The sequence below is a fragment of the Homalodisca vitripennis genome, chromosome 1 (assembly GCF_021130785.1).
Source record: "Homalodisca vitripennis isolate AUS2020 chromosome 1, UT_GWSS_2.1, whole genome shotgun sequence".
Lineage (NCBI taxonomy): Eukaryota > Metazoa > Arthropoda > Insecta > Hemiptera > Cicadellidae > Homalodisca > Homalodisca vitripennis.
Genome location: NC_060207.1, coordinates 39520253 through 39541586, shown reverse-complemented (window position 1 = coordinate 39541586; position 21334 = coordinate 39520253). Strand labels below are relative to the sequence as shown.

At 31.4% G+C, this 21334-nt stretch overlaps 1 protein-coding gene across 1 annotated transcript in view; it reads right to left on the bottom strand.

Moving 5' to 3' along the window:
* LOC124360140 (apolipophorins-like) overlaps positions 1-21334 on the bottom strand; it is a 52822-nt gene continuing 31488 nt past the window's right edge. Inside the window, 11 exon segments of the mRNA XM_046813495.1 lie at positions 1-222; positions 3085-3254; positions 4314-4494; positions 9534-9686; positions 10360-10536; positions 12476-12699; positions 15190-15375; positions 17007-17166; positions 18322-18445; positions 19328-19731; positions 20211-20516. Coding sequence (XP_046669451.1) covers positions 130-222; positions 3085-3254; positions 4314-4494; positions 9534-9686; positions 10360-10536; positions 12476-12699; positions 15190-15375; positions 17007-17166; positions 18322-18445; positions 19328-19731; positions 20211-20516 — 2178 coding nt within the window. The 3' untranslated portion in view covers positions 1-129.

Genomic DNA, 21334 nt, shown 5'->3' with positions numbered 1-21334 from the left:
ACGAAATCAATGACGTCCTTCGCATTCTCATTGCTAGTAATCTCCTGTTTAAACTGTTGCAACTCTTTCTGGTAATGTTGGGCTGCTGACTTGAAGTTGGGCAGAGCTTGGCGACAGTCTTCTAATCTGTCAGTCACTTCTTCTGCCACCTTGGCTCCAGTATTCTTTGCAATTCTTGATCCCTCTTTTAGCATTCCAACTATATTTTTTTTTCTCTTGAGTCTATTATAAAAATACAAACAAACTATAAATTATTGTTTTAAATAGGTTAATTTTGTATTCATCGAACTGAAACTGATCATCTTTCTAAAGTATAACAAGATATTGGAGTGAGAATAATACTAATCAACAATAGTCCTTGCTTCAACCTAATTTACACCATTATGCAGTTCCAATTTATTGTTTTATTTTATTTTTGACGGAATGGATTGTAATTATTAAGAAAATATTAATTTGGCATATATATTTTGCTCACATTCAGTATTATAAATACAGTGAAACATTTCATTTAGACTTTTATTCTTATTCCAGGGGGTAAAATAGCCTTATATGTAGAATAGGGAACAAAATGCAGTGAACAAATCATACCAATATGATGAGATATAAACAGAGTCAACATACATATTGTTTCAATAAATATTGATGTTGTTGGTTTGTGATGGCAGAAATATGTTCCACAGCCACTACTTGAGTTCTCAAGATAATAACTAATCCTGTCAGTTTCTAACTAATTCAAAAATATTAGAATGCTCATTTCCCCTATAAATATGATTTTTCATGAACTGACACACATATCGCATATCCAATAAATATAAATTACAGATATTTTTGATTCACTACTTATGATACTAACAGATAATATTTTTTTCATAATCAATCAAAGCACAATAACTCTTTTGATTTGTTTTAAAATTTTGAAAAGTCATATTGGCAGATGCCTTAACTGTTTTCCGCTCTACAGGTTCCATTTTTGTTGTCTCAGTGGTTTAATATAATTCACTTAGCTTGTGTGCGATTCTTGTATTTTAGACAATAAACGTCAGGAAGAGCTCATATTTCAGATCTCGTAATTTATCATTTGTGTTCAAGGCAAAAGTGATTTTTATATGTATCAAAAGTAATGTTTTAGAATAAGTTTAGTTATGTAGTTGTGTTATTTGTTGTGTGTTTTTAATCATTGACTATGTACCAGTTTTTATTACATAGTGATAGCAGAAAACGTATTATACAATAAATATTTGTCCATTGTCTATTGTTTCTTGCAAAACACCAAATATTCCATTTTATTAATTATTTTAAAGTAATAGCTATTTCAACTAATCCAGTTATATTTTTTGGGAGAATTACGTTAATATCACAATGACAGCATTTTCATCTGTTAAAAGAAAGTAATGTTATCCAGTTAAAACCTTAGAAATATTTATATTAATCCATAAGCTTAGAAATATATCAAAAGAAAACAGTGATAAGGTAATAGTTAATAAGTATTATGTGAACAAAATGGCTAGCCACAGTTGTTTAAAGTTAATTCTTCTTCAAAAAACCACTGTAATTGCTAATATTTCCTGTAATGTACAGTCTGCCATAGTCATAGCGTATCTAGGATAACCAAATGGGGGTTACCACTAAAAACTTTTCGTACCTCCCAGCCAAGATAAGGTACGGGTCCACTATTCCGGAATATGTTAAATGCTGATAATATTAAAAATTGTGAGTTTGATAGTCGTCTGAGCATTATTGTTATACTTATCTTATGCTCTACAAAATTGCTATAACTTAAGCAAAAATTTAACCTTTTGGAGACCGCCCAATAACACAAAAGATTTTCAACGCTCTACTAAAGAGAATAACAGAGGCTTGGGAAACTAGCATATCTTAAAAACTACAAGACACATCCTCCATCTCTTAGTATAATTTAGACATTCTCAAATGGGCTTCAAGAATATATTTTACTTCCAAATATAGGCATGTATTTATATTACTACTTAAAAAATATGTATCTTAAATTTAAATGTGATTTTTTAAATTCTAAACTATGTCATCCTTGATAAAAATAATGGGATATCAATGTACATATATTTTTAGAGAAGATACATTTACTGTGAATACAATTATACAAATTTGAGATATGAAATTAGTGATTGTGTGTAATTACTACCACTGAGTGGTTGACGTCTATTGAGTGCATTGCGCATAGACGCGGCAGACACTCAGTGATGAACTAATATAGACATAGAAAACATGAATTTCAAGTTAAATATTATTTAAAAAGCACAATATTTCATTTCTTTAGTTACCTAATTTTTTGTTTTCTTACACAAAGTGAGACAGAAATACATTATAGCGATCGGTAAATAACTATTAATGAGCATACAGGAATATACAAGTAAATAGATGAAAAAAAATATATTTTGTTTGTTAGTTATTTTAATGTCACCCTACTAGTTAGAACAAAGACTGTAATGCCACGTTAGATATTCTTTTTGATTACATTTCTCGACAAACTATTACAGGCATCAACAAGAAGGTGAGGCACATAGAGACAAAATGTTTGTTAATATTTCACATAACAAATTTGCCTTTTGTTTAACAGTTTCTTAGAAGCAAGTACACTGAACCTATAAAAAATTGTCAAAATTATTGTATTTATTTGAAACTACTACTACCATTATCGGTATTCATTATTAACAAAAGTCACTAATACATGGCTATCACCAACAACGAAAGTGCCAACCACGTTAAGACTATTACAAATTAGCCATTCAGTGAGATGGCCGGTAGGCGTTCATGGCCATAACCCAGTGTCTCTCTCTCTCTCTCTCTCTCGCTCCCAATCCGCGGGAAGTGTGGAAACGGCAGTAACCGTATTATATTTGTCAAACCTTACGGGTTGCAAACGAACTCGTCATTCCGAAAAATTACAAAGCGTGATTCTTACTTATTACTATATGTTAGCTGCTTATAATTAAAATATCAAAATAAACAAAAACAGTTTAACAAGTTTAAATATACCTTGAATATTTGTATCAATGGATTGGGGTTACAACCCCCCCCCTGGATATGCCTATAGTAATGATTACTTACCAGATAATCCTTGGCGACATCTGTGTTGTACTGGTACTTGGACTTTAGATAGTGTGCCTCGTCCAGAGCAACTTCTAGGCCAAGCAGTAGTTTTTTGTTGTACTTCAAATTTATTTCAGCAAGTTGATCTAAATCAACTCCAATATCGAGAGTGAATTGTGGATTGTTCTCTATACAAAAATATAAATAGATTAACAAAAGTTAAACTGAAAACTATATTTAAATAATTTAAAGGCATAAACAACGTCAATTATTGATCAAATACATTTTATTTTTTAAATATGAGCTCATATGAGCTTTAGATAGTTTTTATGATTAAACAAATTGGAATTAAAACTAGGAAGCAGAAACTAGAAAGACAAATTACTGATAAAATAAAGTTCACATATCACATTTTGAATAAAATCTGTGTTGGTTTCTGAGTTGTATTTTGTTTATAGTTTGTATTTTGATTTTTAGTGTTTATACGGAAGTGTTGGTATGCAAAAACTATTGTGATGCAAGGACCTATCTCCTGACAAGTAGAGTAGGGCATGAACTGAGTGAGATAGTTATACTCATAGCTGTCATGTGATTGACAGTGATCTGTTGGCTTAGTGTATGAATTACCAAAGCTTCAATAATTGATAGGGTTCCGTGCAATGTCATTATATGTTGGACTAGTTTGGATCATATGTACCAGTGGCTTTAGTTGACAACAAGGTTTGTGTTTTTCTTTTTATCTCATTCCAGAAATCATAAAGAATATTTATTTTTAAAACAATTAAGTTAGTTATAAAAAATGTCTTCTTTGAGCAATTATTAATAAACCTACTTGAATTTTAACTTTAATATTATCTTAGAAAGAAAATTTAACTGTGAAATCTATTGTAAAAACTAAAAATTTTAAATATTTATTGACATTATAAAAGGAAAAATAATGGATTTACCATCAGTTTAACTCACTTAAAACTTTAATTAAACATTAAAATCAAATTGGAATTGGCCATTCATCACCAATGTAACAATTAATAATGAAACTTCAAATGAAAGATAACTAATAAATATATATTATTGGTTGTTTAAACACATACAGGTGGTTCGAGTTATGAAATCTCATCAACATATAATATTTAAAGCCATGCATCTTTTAATATTTTAAATTTTGTATTTGCCGATTATGAAGAATTGTTAAAAACCTTAGAAATTGAGAAGTATTTGTTGTTGGTTTTAAATGTATAATCACTCACCCGCCTTCTGAATGATTGTTAGGATGTATTTAAAGTGAGGTCCTTTCTTTTTCACATCTAACTCCTCCTCAAATTTGTATCCGAGCATGTAAGTTTCTCCTTGCATATGGTAGTTGAGACTGTCAGGATTTCCCACTAGGGTTGATTCTTCTGCGTATAATGTACCCTCTGGGAGTTTCAGCTAGAAAATAGATGCTCACATTGTAATATTTCCATTTTAAGATAGGGTTATAGAAAATATTTATTATTACTTATCATGTTTAATATGAACAAAAAACTATAAATATAAGTGATAAATTCCGAAATGTTATTATTTATTCATTAAAAATTTAGTTCAATTTATTTAATTTACTTATTTGAAAACTGTAAGACTTCCCTTTGTATTTGTAATATTTGACTGTTGTGTTCATGCAGAACTACACCTATGTATCAAATTACAAGTCTGGAATTACTCAATCTTTTAAGTGAAAGAATGACTGTGGTAAACATATTATTCTCTGTTGACTTCTACTCCAGAGATGAGTGGAAATCGCAAGATAACATCCCAACAATAAGAAAGAGCTTTGTCTGGTACACGGATGGCTCGCTTATTAAGGGTAGAACTGGATATGGAGTGTTTAGTCAATCCCCTAGAACTGCCCTTAGCGGCAGTTTGGGTCGGAACTGCTCCATATTTCAAGCCGAAATCTATGGTATCCTAGCCTGTGCCAACCTAGGCCTCACCAGAAGGTACCAGGGAATGAACATCTGTATAATGTCAGACAGTCAGGCAGCTCTAAAGCTCTTGACTCCAACAGCATTTCATCCAGGCTTGTGTGGGAGTGCTTTAACACTCTCTGCAAGCTTGGATCACGCAACTGTGTGCGTCTTGGTTGGGTACCGGGCCACATAGGCATAGGTGGCAACGAATGCGCCGACAGGCTTGCCAAAAAGCGGAGCAAGCATGCCATACACCGGTCCAGAACCGAGTTGTGGTATAAGCAAGTCAGCCGCTTACCAAAGTATAAACAAATGGTCCAGGAAGACACACCGCGTGCGGTGGCAGAGTCACCAAGGACAAGCACTCGGCAAAAGACTGCTTGCCGATTCTAGCTCCGGATTCACCAGATGGCTGATGGGGCTGGGCAGGGATCGGGTTAAGCAAGTGATTGCCTTGATCACTGGACACGGCCACTTCAGGAAACACCTAAACACTCTAGGTTTACGAAATGAGGCCTCGGAGTGTAGACTCTGCAATAAGTCTGAAGAGACTGCAAAACACATAATACTGGACTGTGAGAGACTGGGAGCAAGGAGAAGGGCTCTTTTCGGTGACAAACAACCAGGCGACGAACCAGATGCTAGTATCGGGGAAAAAGCTTCTTAGCCTAATTAAGGGCACGAAGATAGGCTTACCCCTCTAACATCAAAGGGGCACACAATAAGCTCAGGTTGACGTGTGAGGATCTATGAATCCACCCCAATATCCCAAAGGAAAAAAAAAAAAAAAAAAAAAAAAAAAAAAAAAAAACATATTATTTTAATTACCTGAGTAATGGAAAGAGAACCCCCCCACTCATAAAAACTTTTATTTAATGAAATATAAACATATCACACAAGTTAACCGATATACAGAAGACGTCTTTAAAAAAGGCAGTTTGAAACCAAACAATATTTTTGAAAAAAAATATTTATCTTCAGAATCTAATTATTTTTCTTTTTTTTATTTAGGCACTTGTCATACCGTAAAACTAAGTTTTGAAATTATTCTTAAAAGGTATTAGCCACTTGGTCAGACAGCCAGTAGTTCACAGCTGTCTTCGTTTATTCGTTGTTGAAGTGGTGTTTATCAGGATGGTGTTTGAAGCAGGTGCAAAAGAAGGTGGAATGGCTCGGAGCAAAGTCAGGGATACATGGTAGTTGATCAAAATGTTATGGTTGATAAAGTCATTTCTTTAGTCTGAACAATATTGAAAGCCATTATCTTGGTCCTTGCCAAGATTCTCTTTGTTAGCATGTCATGTATTTTGTTTGTAATCACTCTATGGAACTTTGTATCTCCAATTTTTTGGAAAGAATGGTTATTGTGAATCTTCTATTTATGTGATGAAAGAAAAAATTTGATTATTCTACTATTTAGCCCATCTCGATTTGGAATTTAATGTGTTGCACTACTTTTGTCAAGCCAATATTCAACTTATCAACGATTCATCATCATCATCATCATCATCATCGTCAGACGTTTCCGTTCTCACGGGTCGTCGTACACAGCCTCCTCCACTTTAGTCTATCCTTCCAGGTCTCCTCTTCATCCACCTGTATTTTCTGTAGTCCCCTTCTCTCTATGTCTTTCCACACTTGGTCCTCCCATCTTCCTCTCGGTCTTCCTCTTGGTCTTCTTCCTCCTTCCTCCTTCTCCAGTGCTATTCTAGGCATTCTATTATCTCCCATCCTCTTCACATGCCCCATCCACTGTATTCTTCTTCCTTCCATTGTCTCTTGCAGTGAAACTACCTTCAATCTTTCTCTGGTTATTTCGTTCCTTATTCTATCTCTTCTTGTAGTCTTCTCTATCCCTCTTAAAAATCTCATTTCTGCAGCTTGCAATCCACGTCCACGTCTCTGCTCCATATAATAAAATTGGTTGGAAATAACATTTATACATCAATATTTTTTATTCTTTCCCAATGTTCCAACTCCACACAATCTTCTTCACTATATTGAAAAACTTTCCACTCTTCCATATTCTGTTTCCTATCTCTTCTCTTATTGTGCCCCTATCTGTTATGATACTTCCTAAATAACAGAATTCCTTCACCTTTTCAAGTCTTTTTCCTTCAACTAACACGTCTTTGTTATTTCCTTCCCTTCTCTCTACTTTCATTACTTTACATTTTTGTATGTTCATCTCTAAACCATATTTCTTCGCCACTTTTGCCCATTTGTTCAACTCTCGTTCTAAACTCTTCTTCCCTATTTTCCCATATCATTATGTCATCCGCATATGCTATTGTCTTAAGTTCTTCTGCTCCTCTGTTTCCTTGTACTTCTAAAATAATTTCATCCATTATAATATTGAAAAGGAAAGGTGACAATATGCTTCCCTGCCTTACTCCTCTCTCTGTTTTAAAAGTTTCCGTACATTTTTCTTCAATTCTTACCCTGTTTTTACATATGCCGTACAGGTTCTTTATTCTTTCTACTATTCCCTCACGCAATCCTCTCTTTCTCATACTCTCCCATATCCTTTCTCTCAGTACCTTATCATATGCCTTCTGTAGGTCTATAAAAGCTACCATTGTATCTTTTCTGTATTCCCACCTCTTTTCTAACACTTGTCTCATCACAAAAATAGCATCCACCGTTGACCTACCTTTTCTAAAACCACATTGCTCCTCTCTTCCTGTTTCTTCCAGTACTGGTCTAATTTTCTGCAACAGTATTTTTTCATAAATTTTTTGTGTATGGCACAACAAAGTTATTCCCCTGTAATTCTCGCATTTTTGCTTATTGCCTTTCTTAAAAATCGGCACTATTATTCCCATTCCAGTCTTCTGGTATCTTCTTTTCCTTCCAAATCACTCTCATCACTCTGTACAACCATTGCATTCCCAAGGGCGGCGGGCCTTTATCATCTCAGCCGTCAGCTCGTCTATTCAAGCAGATTTCCCCTCTTTCATCTCTTTAACCGCTTTTTCCAATTCGCACATACTAAAATCCTCTTCATCTTCTGTCTCCTCTGTCATATCTCTTCTTTCCTCTTCATTTTCTGTTCCTTCCAGTAGTTCCTTAAAATACTCTTTCCACGTCTTCAAAACCTCTTTCTCCTCCCATTTGATTTCCCCTGAAACATCCACCACCTTAGTCAACATTTCTTTAGGTTTCGTCTTGTTCCTTATCACCCCATAAAAAATCTTCTTATTTCCTTTGAAGTTTGATTTCAGTTTTTCTTCAAAATCCTTCCATGTCCTCTCCTTTGCCTCCTTCATCATCTTTGCTGATGCCCTTGCAAGTCTCTTCCATTTATCCCTCTTTTCGTTTGACCTATCCTTAAAACATTCTCGCCAAGCTCTATTTTTGTTTTTAACTGCTTCAGCAATTCTTTCATTCCACCAAGGGGTCTCTTTATCCCTTCTTTTACCTGAAGTTCGTCCACATGTTTCTTCTGCAGCTTTGACTATAGCATTCTTGAAATTTGTCCATTCCTCCTCTCCTGTTTTGACCTCCCCCTTGGGTATTGTTCCTCTAATGTTATTTACAAACTCCTCTCTAACTTTCGTATCTTTTAACTTCCATGTCTTGATTCTTGTTAGTCTTTTGCATGTATCCTTTCCAAACCTCATTCTTTGAAAATCAGCTACCACCAGCCTGTGATCTCCTCCCATACTTTCACTGGGTATAACTTTTACATCTGCCATGTATGGCTGCAGGCATTTCCTCACTAATATATAATCTATTAAACTTGGCTGTTCACCATTCCAATTGTATCTTGTGTATTTGTGGCTATCCCTTTTCTTGTTCCAGGTGTTCCCTATCACTATATCATTCCTTAAACAAAAATCCAGTAAATTTTCTCCTTCTAAATTCCTTGTTCCTACTCCATAACATCCCATTACCTCTTCATATCCTTGTCTAAACTTACCCACTTGTGCGTTAAAATCCCCAATTATTATTGTTCTCTCTTCTTTTACTTGTCTTTCCAGATCCTCTTCAAACTCTCTCTTCTCATCGTCCGTGCATCCCGTTTGTGGTGCGTATACCTGTATTATGTCCATTATCTCCCCCTCCATTCTGACCGTAACCTTAATAATTCTTTCATATATATCAACGATTCATATATATTCAAATATCAACGATTATTTGCTAGTATTCATGCAATTGAAGTAATTACTCAGACTTACTGTACCAACAAAATAGTCAATTTAAAAAGTAATATCATGTAGGTACTTTATTTGTACACCAACAAGGATTGCTTGAAAGACAATTTTCAAAATACTGCACAAACACAACTACTGCAGCATTACAAAGCCTATTTTACTTGATATATATAAACTTCATATTCAAACAGTGAGGAAGGACTATGACAGTCTATTTGAAGAATAACTTTGTTATGAGTTTCTAAACATTTAGAGTCATGCTTCAAACAAATAGTATAAAAAAAATAAAAAAAACCTAAAAGTGTAATAAATGTAATAACTAATTAAAACATATAATAATTTAAAAATTTCAATATAAACTCACAACAACTTCTGAATGCTTGGGATCAAAGATAAACTGAGCCACACCCTCTCGCTTGTTTTGTTTGGAATCAATGTAGGATCCAGTTATAATGTAGCTGACACCATTTTTAGAGATAGATGCTTTCCTTTGGAGTTGTGTGTCAATGTTAAGGCCCTTTAAAACAGATAGAGAATATAGTAAACAACACATTAGAGATAGATCATTGGCATCTAGTTAATATATATATGATACTAACAAACATATAATAATAATAGTAAGCTATACAATACTATAAGTAAATATTTATAAGTTACACGTTAGATAATATAATCTAGCTTTGATTCTGTTAATTAATTATAAAGTAAAAATACTAATAAAAGAATTATTTAAATCAATTAATTGTATTTATATATAGGTATACTTAGAAGATAGTGAAATCTAAATTTTCTTCTTGCTTAAAAATAGTATATGGCTAAATTCAGTCAAATTATTTTTGTAATAAGAAGTGCTTAAAGTTTATTTGATTTTAAAGGTTAAGTGTTTGAACTAGATCTGATCAATAGTACAGTTGATACAGACCAAGTAAATTGGTTTATTGCATTCACCTTCAAGAAAAGGAGTTTTAACAGTCAGAACTGTGAAAAACACTTCCTGAAAATTAACCAAAAATGTAAGAAGGACTTTACATTTTGGTTTTAGAAGAACTAGTGTCTCATTTTTCCTTAGGACTATGTTTTAAGCTTGTTTAAAATTGTGTAAAAACAAGTTTTTATACACAATTTTGTTGAACAAGAAAAATATATAGCTAAATGCTATGAATAAACATTGAATATATGTATAACCATACCTTGCTATAGATGTGAAGATGGTCATTTCCACTGTACGTACCCTCGTTTTTGTTACTAGCCAATTTGTATTCAATGACAAACTTTTGGTTCTTTTTGGAGAATACATCGGCTTCAAATTTGGCATGGATGGTGTGGTCCTTCACATTGACGGTTAAATCATTCTTCAATGAAAGTTCCTGAGAGAAAGACAGAAGAATAAAATTAGTACATTTTTCAATCAATTTAAAAAAATTAAACATTCAGGAAAAACCTACGTTGTTTCAACTCTATGCATGTAATCATTTAAAACATTAAAAACAAATTTATTGTTCAAGTGGTCTTCTATGTACTATTTGCTATTTTCATGGCTCTTCATAATCCAAACTAATATTTTGTAATATTTATATCTTGGACAACTATAATTTGAAAGTTACTTCATGATATAAATACAGAAACTGTAACGTTTTGACAGTTGGACATGCCTCCACTTCTCAAACTACTGTGAAAAACAAATCAAGCATGCTCTTTAATTTAAGAACAATTTTTGAACTGTTTAAATTTATATAAACAGTATGAACAATTACTTTTGTTGAAGTGAAAACTTCTTTAGGCGCGTTGAGCGTTTTGGTAGAGGGTAAAATCCTCGGTTCGCGTCACCGACATGCTAATGATACTAACCTGCATGAAAAAGTCAGTCTCGCTGTGTTTTTTAACCGTAGACTTGGCCGCGGACTACTAACCTGCATGAAAAAGTCAGTCTCGCTGTGTTAAAACTGTCCCGGCGGAGTATGAAAACAGACTGCGAAAATCAGTGACCTTTACGGCTTCCTCTCGCGATTTAAAAGTGAAGCCAATGTCGTACAATTCTGTAAGATGCGTCAAATTAAAGCTCTTAATATTGGCAATCTATTGGTTACATTTTTAAATATTAAAAAAATTTCAAAATAATTTTGATTATTGTTTACATTTTACATAGCGTTTACAATGACAAGAAAAAAGTAGTAAGCAAGGATTTTTTTTTATTTTTTGGTCAGACAAAATTTGTCAGCGAGAAAGTTGTGTGAAAATAGATGAATATTTTTTTTGTAATTTATCATTTTTTTATTGGAAGTTTAGTTTAGCCTGTAGTAGCGTATGAAGTGATGAGTGAACGTTTCTGCCGGAACTGTAGTTGGCGCATTGGCTCACTGATACCGTATTAACTCAATAAATTAGTTTATTGTGCAATAAAAATACCTTTACGAAAGAACCAAGTTAATTTAACTAATTTATTAGTTTTAAAAATATTGTGGGTTTAATTGTTATTGCAATTATATACTTTATCCGTAGCAATAACTGTGTTATTTACAACGGTGTTCAACTCACTGTTGTTCACTCGGTGTTTACTCACTTGTATTCTATGTTTAACTAACTATAAATATTGAGCAATTACAACATATTTTTATACAGATAAATGAATAATGAAAACAACGAATATATTTTTAAAACATTTTTAATATTTGTACGAATATTTGTATTTAAAATTTAGCATTATTCATTTTAATCATGTTTTTAATATTTAACCTCTTCATCATGAAATGAGTATTATTACAGTATAAGATTTATCTTACTAGCGTGGTAAAATAGATTTCTAGTTATTTGATAATATTTTTTTCGTGGATTTTAAAATTGGAAAATTAAAAACGCGTCACATTTACAATTACAGATGTACTGCTACTATAACGTATTGTTAATTACTCTCAACTTAATAGTTCCGTTTTCACTTCTATCGGCAGTCCCACGACTGCTACTGTTTTCTAGATTAAAATTCCTGTACAAATTAACAAACTGCTGAAGAAGACTTAAAACTGTATAAAAATCATTTGTTTACCCAGCTCATAGACACTGATACAAGAATAGTTAGCAATTTTCTGGCTGGCTTAAATGTCATATTTATCATACTTATCATTCAATCAGAAGTGAATGATAAGTAAAATTAATATTGGTGAGATTAATGATTTCTGAAATTTCCTTATAGTTAAGATCTTTATAAAACTTTAAAAATCTAAAAGTGGTTCTAAAATTTTATTTTTATTTTACTTCAAATATATAGTCATGAATCTTGCATGGAATTACAAAATGAAACATCTAACTCACTTTCATTCCTGGTGTACTGAAATGGGCCTCATGGGACAATACAACAGCATCAGCACGTTTAGTGGTATCACTGGCCAGTACCACTGATGTCTTGTCTGCTGCGGCATTCTTCTTGTCCATCCAAAAATTACCCTCAATCTTGAATGAAGGATTATCCTTGCTGTCTTGTAAATAAAAAATTGCCTCCACAGCAATGGTCCTCTTAGGTAGTGTCAACTCAGCACCTTTAAGAATAAAAAGAGCTTTAGTTAATAGACAATAGACAACATTCTTTATTTTCATATTCATCAAAAATACAGATAGTGTTGGTTCACTATTTACAATTATTAAGAGTTAAAACATTCATAGAAACTTCTGTTTGTCGTTGATGATGGTTTTGAACTCTTCCAGGCTATAAACACTTTTTCCACTACCCACTTAAACATTTTCGTCTTCAAAACCTGAGTGTCATGGTTCTTGATTTCTCCTGGGAGCATGTTGTAAAGCATGCATTTTAAGGCCAGTTCAATTACCTCAGTAGTGTATATAGATATCAATGTGAGTACACCCAAGTTCTTAAAAGCCTCTTTACAACTTTACTGTCTTGAGAATTTAAGCTAGCCATTATTCCCACTGCACGATTTTGCAAAACTAGCACTTGCTGGAATTTGCTGATACCATCCTATCCCCACAAAGCACTATCCAATAGCGAATATATCTCAAATAGTGCAAAATAACTTCTAGAGTGCTAATGAGTTTGAATCACTTTAAAACAAAAAGTGCCGTACTGAGTTTTGAAGACAATACATCTACATGTTGATTCCATAAGAGACAAAATTGTCAACTGCCATACCAAAATGCTGACTGTACTCGTTCCAGATCTCGTAGATACATCATCTTTATGTCTTCCCCATATAATACATTTTGTTGTAATAATACATCAAAGGTTTTGCTCAGGTCTATGAAAAAATCACTACAAACTCTAAAGGTTGTATCTAAAGTGTTCGACCAGATCTATAAGAGCACTCACTTAGTGGTTGATCTAGACATAAAACTATGTTGCCTCTAAGGTATATTGTGGTTTATCTCCAGATTTCTATATGAGATGTGTCAGTATAACCTTTTCTATGACTTTTGACACTGTTGGAATCAAAGAGATGGTCCTAAAAATCTGTACTTACATTTTATTACCTTGTTTGTGCAGTAGATAAACTTTAAAGATTTTAGTTTCTTGAGAAAAATATCTTGATTTAGGGATTTATTTATAGTACCAACAAATTGGTGTACTAACGTCATGTCTGCAGAACTTCAATATTTAGAATTTATCTCATCTACTCACATTGATGTTTTGAGTTTCATTGAAGAAATGAGTCTGTAGCCCTTCTGATGTTACTAATTGAAATTTATTGAGTTATGTATCATAATAATATCTTGGCTGCTCAATTACTGAAGTTCTGAGAAAATTGTTATTGATCAAAGTATATTGTGCTATTGTCACAAAAACTTGTTAAAATATTCTGAGATTTTTTACATCGTGACCTGTAGTACCGTTGATGTTCTACCACACAATCGCTGAGTCCTTTCTTTTCTATTTATTTTCATTATTGATAATCTCCCAAACGGCCTTATTTTTATTTCATGCTTCATCTATGAATGAATGTTTATTCCAGCAACTGTACATGAAATACACTAAAAAAACAGTAATGCACTAAATAGAATTATTATGAAAAAAATTGTTTTACTAATTATCTAGCTAAGATATAAATTATATCACTAATAAGGAATAAAGCCTGCATGGGCATTCAGCCTGTGCATAGGGATCAGTTGATCGTCCGCCACGATAACTTAAAATGAAGAACTTGACATCTTTAATATCATTAAAATGGATTTTGTTGTATTAAGGTTCAAGTGTCTGTATAATATAGCATACCTAATTTTTTTTAAACTTACGTAACACCAATTATTTAGATATCAACTGTGCAAACTCATCAGTGGTAGATTATGTAACCAACATTTGATATGCTTTGTGACTGCACTGTTATTCAGAGTAGCTGTAACTGTTTCCTGTACTCTCTACTGACCGTTTTACTCTCTTTTTAAAGTTTTAAATTCTGCTATTATAGCTACTTGTTTGAATTAATCTGTTTGGCTAATAAATTAAATTCTCGATTAATGCAAGTCACCAGCTGATCTGCTTACAACCACAAAATTAATTGTACACCTTTCCATTACTCACTCCCACCAGAAGATACACCGAAGTACTTTGATGATGTCCTACTACATTCCTCTACAATTGTGCACACTAATAAAATTTTTATTCATACCAAACAAACCACTGTGTTCATCAATGAACCTCAGTAACAAGATCCTTTCCATTTTCACTCTCATATCAAACTGTCTTTTTCCAGACAACTTTCTGAGTTACTATTTTTTATTTAAAAACTTTGTGAATGACATGTATTATTGCAGCCATAGACTTTCCTACACAACACAAACACTTAGTAGAACTAAATTACGGAATATATACTACATATATTATTCATTCTTTTATTTGTAGATACTTATAGTACTCAAAATACATCTACACCTTTACATGTACCTGTGTACAATTGAGTACTTTACACATTAAAGAAGAGAATAATGACTGATAGTGATCAATATCATGTACGTGCTATCGATAGTATACCGTTATAAATAGTTTGTATTTTAATTATGACTTAAATATGGCTCTTTACCTGCACGGTCCTTCTGGACATATTCATGGTATTGAAGTTTTTCTGGTCCATATTCAACCTCAAGAATACGATCAATTTCTAAACCTTGTCTCTTTGAATGGCCCTTCAGTATCAGTGGGTGGTCCAACATAAAGAACAATGACATTGACAGCTGCAGTCCAAACGTAATCTCATATTCCATGGGTCCTGGACAGTTAATTTAGCAAGATTAATCTAACAACATTTTCCAAATTAATAGAGGATTATTAAAGATCTATATCAGTAAAAAGTTAATTTGATGAATACAGAGATTTCCCATTAGTAATACAAATAAATAGTGGCATAATGTAACGTTGTCTAATAATTGAAAATGAGATATAATCAGAAAACTTATTTTACTATTTCCACAACATAAAAGAATAGAAAATATGTTTTAATGTTATATTTTATATATATATAAAATATATATATATATATATATATATTTGCGGGTAAGAATTACCGATCACCGTTTTTTTCCAATCACAAAGACGACAAAAAACCAGTAGCCTTACACGCTATTCACCATAACAAAAGCTTTGAGGATTGTTACAAACTCAAAGCTATAAGCAAAATTACTCCTTGTGAAAACAGCTCTCGAAATGATTTAAATTTAAGGAATAATGAATTGGCACACCAACTTATATTAAAATCGAAACAACCATATGGACTTAACATTCGCTAAATTATTGTTTTCCACTTGAATAATTAGATTGCGATACAAATTTACCTAAATTCAAAATTATATTATATTATATTATGTTATTATTGTTAAATTAACAACTAATCAAAACTTGTTTACATGTCAAAATTGTATTTACATTTAGAATGTTTATTATCAGGTGTTTCTTCTTTTGTTTGTTTATTTTATTCTGTGTATATTAAGTGTACTTGAAACAGTTGTTAATTACAACGAAATATTGTACGAAATAATTGTAGTTTTCTTTTGAACTGCTTTAAGAGACTATATATATATATATAAGAAAAAACAAACAAAGTTTTTTTAATATACTTTAATATTTCGGATTTAATATTTAAAAAAGACATGAATATTGTATACAATTTTAGAAATAAACGCAGTAAATTTTGTGCATCAGCAAAATGTATACTAAAACAATTTTAGTATACATTGTTAAAAGAACAAACTCTGTGAAAAGATAACAAATTTTAATTATAAAAATGTTTGGAATTACTGTAAGTTTTTTTTTTTTCTCATTTTTAAGCCTCAGCGTCAGCTATGCCGGTTTCGAAGTTCACTGGTTTATTTATTTATTTATTATTACATTTTTGGACCTCCCCGGGATTTGAACCCGTGATCTCTCGGTTAGAGAGCCGAGACTATAACCATTAGTCTACGGAGGAGGACAGAAATACTGTAAGTTAATAAAAAATCTTTAGCAAAAGTTATGGCTAAATACAATAAATATAGTGAAATGCGAGTTGAACAAATATAGAATCCGACATGTAAATGTTTAAAGTAACAAATACGCAATATTATAGTCAATTTTAATTTACATTAAAAATTATTTGTTATTCAGTGCAAATGGGTATTTTGATTTTAACCCCAATTGGTATTGTTATTCTAAGTGGTCAAGATAATTTTGGAGGAAAATGTTGGTACTTTACAAATTCATTTTCAGGAAAAACATGTATTAAAATTATTTTTATAGACCAATGCATGTTTAGAAATTTATTTATCATCTTGTCATTGGGATGAAGACCATTTATATACATCAGCATTGAGACCCTTGCAGAGCATCTAATGCAACAAATTAAGAAGTATAGTTAGTGTAATTTACCTGTTTTGTGCTTGCTGAGCTTGAGTTCCTCATTGTGACATTTGTCATTTTTGCAATATTTGGTGACTGTCTCAACTTTGTACAAACCACTAGCTTCATCGGTCAAGCCCATTATGTGTGCGTAATACGAGTACTTTCCAGCTTCCATGTCCAACAGCATCTGTACACGAACAAACATTCTTAGAAGACACTTTAATAAGATTTAAACAAATCATCTATTACAATACAAGACTTATTTATAATTATGCATGTAATAAGTTGGGTTTAAACACCAAAAACTTCCTAATATTTAAGAGTTTGATGTAAACACTTTTTTATGGGTTTCAGTCTCAACTCATGTATAAAATTACATTATTCATCATACAAAACCCAGCAGATGAATTCTCATGTAACCATAACAGATAAGTAATATTCCAGTCTTGTAGAAGTTCTGGTAAAACAATTTTGAAATCAACTACCAAATATTGGGTATTACCTGTTGAAGCTCAAAGCTTCAATTTGGAAAACCTTGAATTAATCAGCCCACAAGTTGGATACCATTTGTCAAAGGTCAGTATATAAATGTGTAAGTTGAACTTTTTAGCCCATCATTGGTTTTAGATAATAAAACAATTGCAATCAATACACACACAAAATTTTTTTAAATCATTTTACATAATGATAAAATTTTGAAGACGCAGTTGTTATCTGTTAACTGTGACACTCAGTGAAGATTAGTAATTATGACTTAAGAGTTGGAGTTAAATAGTCCAACTGATTGTGTTCTTAAATTGTAACTAATTATTACAACTTTTATTTTTAATGCTTTATTAGTCATATACTACTTTAATCACATGTAAAATTTCTACTAATCAATTGTTCATTCATTTAATCCTAGGCTAGCATCAAATTCAGCATTTTAAATTATTATCAATTATTGAATCAGACAAAATAAATTTATAATATATAAGTCTTTTTAGTGGCAAATTTTACATTTAAATTCACTAACTTTAAAGAAATTATTTTGAATGTTATAAAAAAATTTATCCAACACTATCATGACTGTATAATTGATTTTCTGCTGTTTCCTATCATTTTTTTGTTTTACCACCAACAGTTATATTATATTCAGTTATATGTACATATAATTCATCATAATGTTTTCACTCATCAATCTAATTTAATAACTACTGATGACACCTTTATATTGTTGAATATTAACATAAAATTCTAAAGCCCAAATTTAATGATGATTAATTGTTTTATCATTTATTATCACATATTATATTAAATATGTAGTAGTAAAAAACCTTCTAATTTTATTTTATATACTTACCTCCTTTTGATCTTTTCTCTGTACATCGAATTTCAATTTAAACTTAAGTGGATAGCTTCCATCTCCTATGTTCAAAACACCATTTCCTTCATACAGATTGTCTTCTTTTGGCACCAGAGTAAAACTGAAAAAAATATTGAATACACTTAATTGAAACATTAAAACTTGTATGAATGTGAGAAAAGCAAGCAAAAATACCTAGAGAGAATAAATCTGCTGCTTTATCCTTAAGTTTATAGTAGACAATAATGACAATTATTTACTTGTTAAGTTCAATAGTAATAATGTGGCTTTTGATCACATTTTCTTCCAGACAGTACTTTAATACCGCTCTTGTAACTTTTATCACAAATTTCAAACAAAAGTATTATGTGCTATTAAGTACTAATTATATCACTGCTGTGTTGATGTGTAAAACTTATAAATAATTATCTAGAAACTATACCTAATTCAAAATTTAAAATCTATGACTTATGTTCATATGTGTTACTTTTGATTTGGCAACAATTAATAGCAAAGTATTATATTTTTTTCTAAGACAAGACAACTTCTGCCTTCTAAAAGTGGATCTTTAACTGGAACAATGGGCAAAGGGAAGAAATAAATTTTCTTCTGAAAAAATATGAGAGTTTTATAAAATATCTCAAAATTTTACATTTCTTAGAGAAATTAACTAGTTCAGAAAGGGATTTAAATACACATTCCAGATGTAGTTAGGTGCCTTTTAGATAAAGAAACAAGACCACAGTATATGGCTTGTCTGATATCTGATCATCTTATAGTCAATATTATTACAAGCCAAAAAGATAAACAAAGAATGCCTTACACGTATCAGAACAAATTTGAAAGAAGGAGACAAATTAGTATATTATATTGAATTTTAATTCATGGTGGTTTGGACTGACTATTTATATCCAATTCATAAAGTCAACTCAAGATACACTTAAGTAATACAAAAAAATTAATAGTTTTTATGTTAATATTTAAGACAGAAGTAAAGTTTTACCTGCCAGAAAGTTGTTTCTCGTTGGCTTTTCCACGGAAATAAAGAGTCTTTGCAGATGACTTTGTAAGTTGTCTTCCAGCTTCAAACTCCACTTTATTCATATTAAGTGCTGGACTGTCAATGAACAGCTTTATAAATAGATCATCAAAGCTCTTAACATTCACTTCACCATTTGCTTCAAAGGTTCCACCACCATTCGTAAGCCACTCAATTTTGCTTTCTACTAAATAGTGTGCTTCTCCTTTTGTCTCTAATTTCCCATAAAATCTGGACTTTCCTTGTGGCAATTCTAAACCAATGTCCAGGGAAGGACTTGTTTTACTCTTGGAGTGGCGAGCATGGAAAGCCATCTTCTTGCCATTTCCTACAACGGTGATTAGAGTTTCCGTAGATTCCATATTGTCCTAATATAAAAACAACATTTCTGATTAACAATAGAATTTCATTAAAAAAAAAATAGCACAATTTAGTAAAAAAATCAATAGTGAAAAAGTCGAATAACAACATGTACTTGAAAATGTCATATATTTATAAATTCACAGCTGAATTTGTTGAGATTGTTGTTACTTATCTATTTTATTTTACAAATAAAATTTTAATCTGTGTTAATCTCAAATATTATTTGTGATATTTTATATAATTACTTAAACATCTTATTCATAAAACACTTTAAGCGTATGACTAAATATAAATAATTTATAACATGTATTAATAGGAGTCCTACATTTACAGATAAAAGGGATTTATCTTATTACATAACATTGAAAAATATTGTTGCATATTGAACAATTGAGATTGAAGTAATATAACATATTCAAAGATTCTAGTTATTAATTGATTAATTTTTTATTCTTAGTTAAAAAATGTAGTAAAATAAATTCACCTTGGCAGAAATGTCAATTTCGAAATTTCCATGATCAGGAACATTGCTAGATATTTTTAAATATACAGGCTCTGATGTTACATCTGCTTTCAAGCTGAAATCAGCTTTCTTGCCTTCCCATTCCAGAGCAAGGTCCAAGTCTACCTTATCCTCACTGTCATCGACTTTGTAGGTCACAGTACGTGGACTCTGCTCATGAGTTTCCCATGTTATTTTTCCATGGAGGGTGCCTGATTTTTCGTAAGATTCAGCATTGTATTTAACAAACTTGTCCCCATTCCATTGAATGGCATTGCTGTTTACAATCTGAAACATTACATATTTGCTATAATTAACAAAAAATTGGTGATACTATCAAACTATTTTAACAAAAAGTAATATTAAACCATGAAATTTAAATTAATATTTTTTGAATTTTTGAATTGGAAAAATGTTTTCATCAATAATTACACATTACTGTTCTGAAAAAAATGTGTAATGGCTTTGATTATATGAATTGTTTGATGAAACACAGACTAAATTTTATGAATTGTATTACAAAATAATTTGGCTTCTTACAAGAATTGAAATACAGTATTAATTTTGTTTGTATATTATTTTTTAAGATTCATCCTGCGAGACTGCAGATATTGTGGACAGTTAAATTAAGATTTCATATCATATAAGGTTTGTGAATTCACAAATACTTGAGGTATTGTGTACAAATAATATTTTGTATTTATGTAGGGAGATTGAAAAAATGTCGTATATTAAAAATCATATTTTGTCCTACAATACAAAATATAACCATACAGAGTGTTCAAACAATTAGGGAAAATATTTTAGGATATGGTTAAATAGGTCAAACAATCTTCTAGCAGTATGGTCTATTCACTTCAGTTAATAATAATACTTTAGATGTATAAATGTATAAGTGCTATTGATGACACCATTCAGTGTACAATGTTGTGCCAATGAATAAAGAAATTTTGATTTGATTTGATTTGACTTCATTTGGGCATATGCCTGTTTGTGTTTTTAAAATCGTAACTCAGAAATGCTTCTAGTTACAGCATTGTAATTTTGCTTGGTTATATTGTTTTTTAGAATGTTAATTTACACTGAAAGAAAAACATCTTCTATCA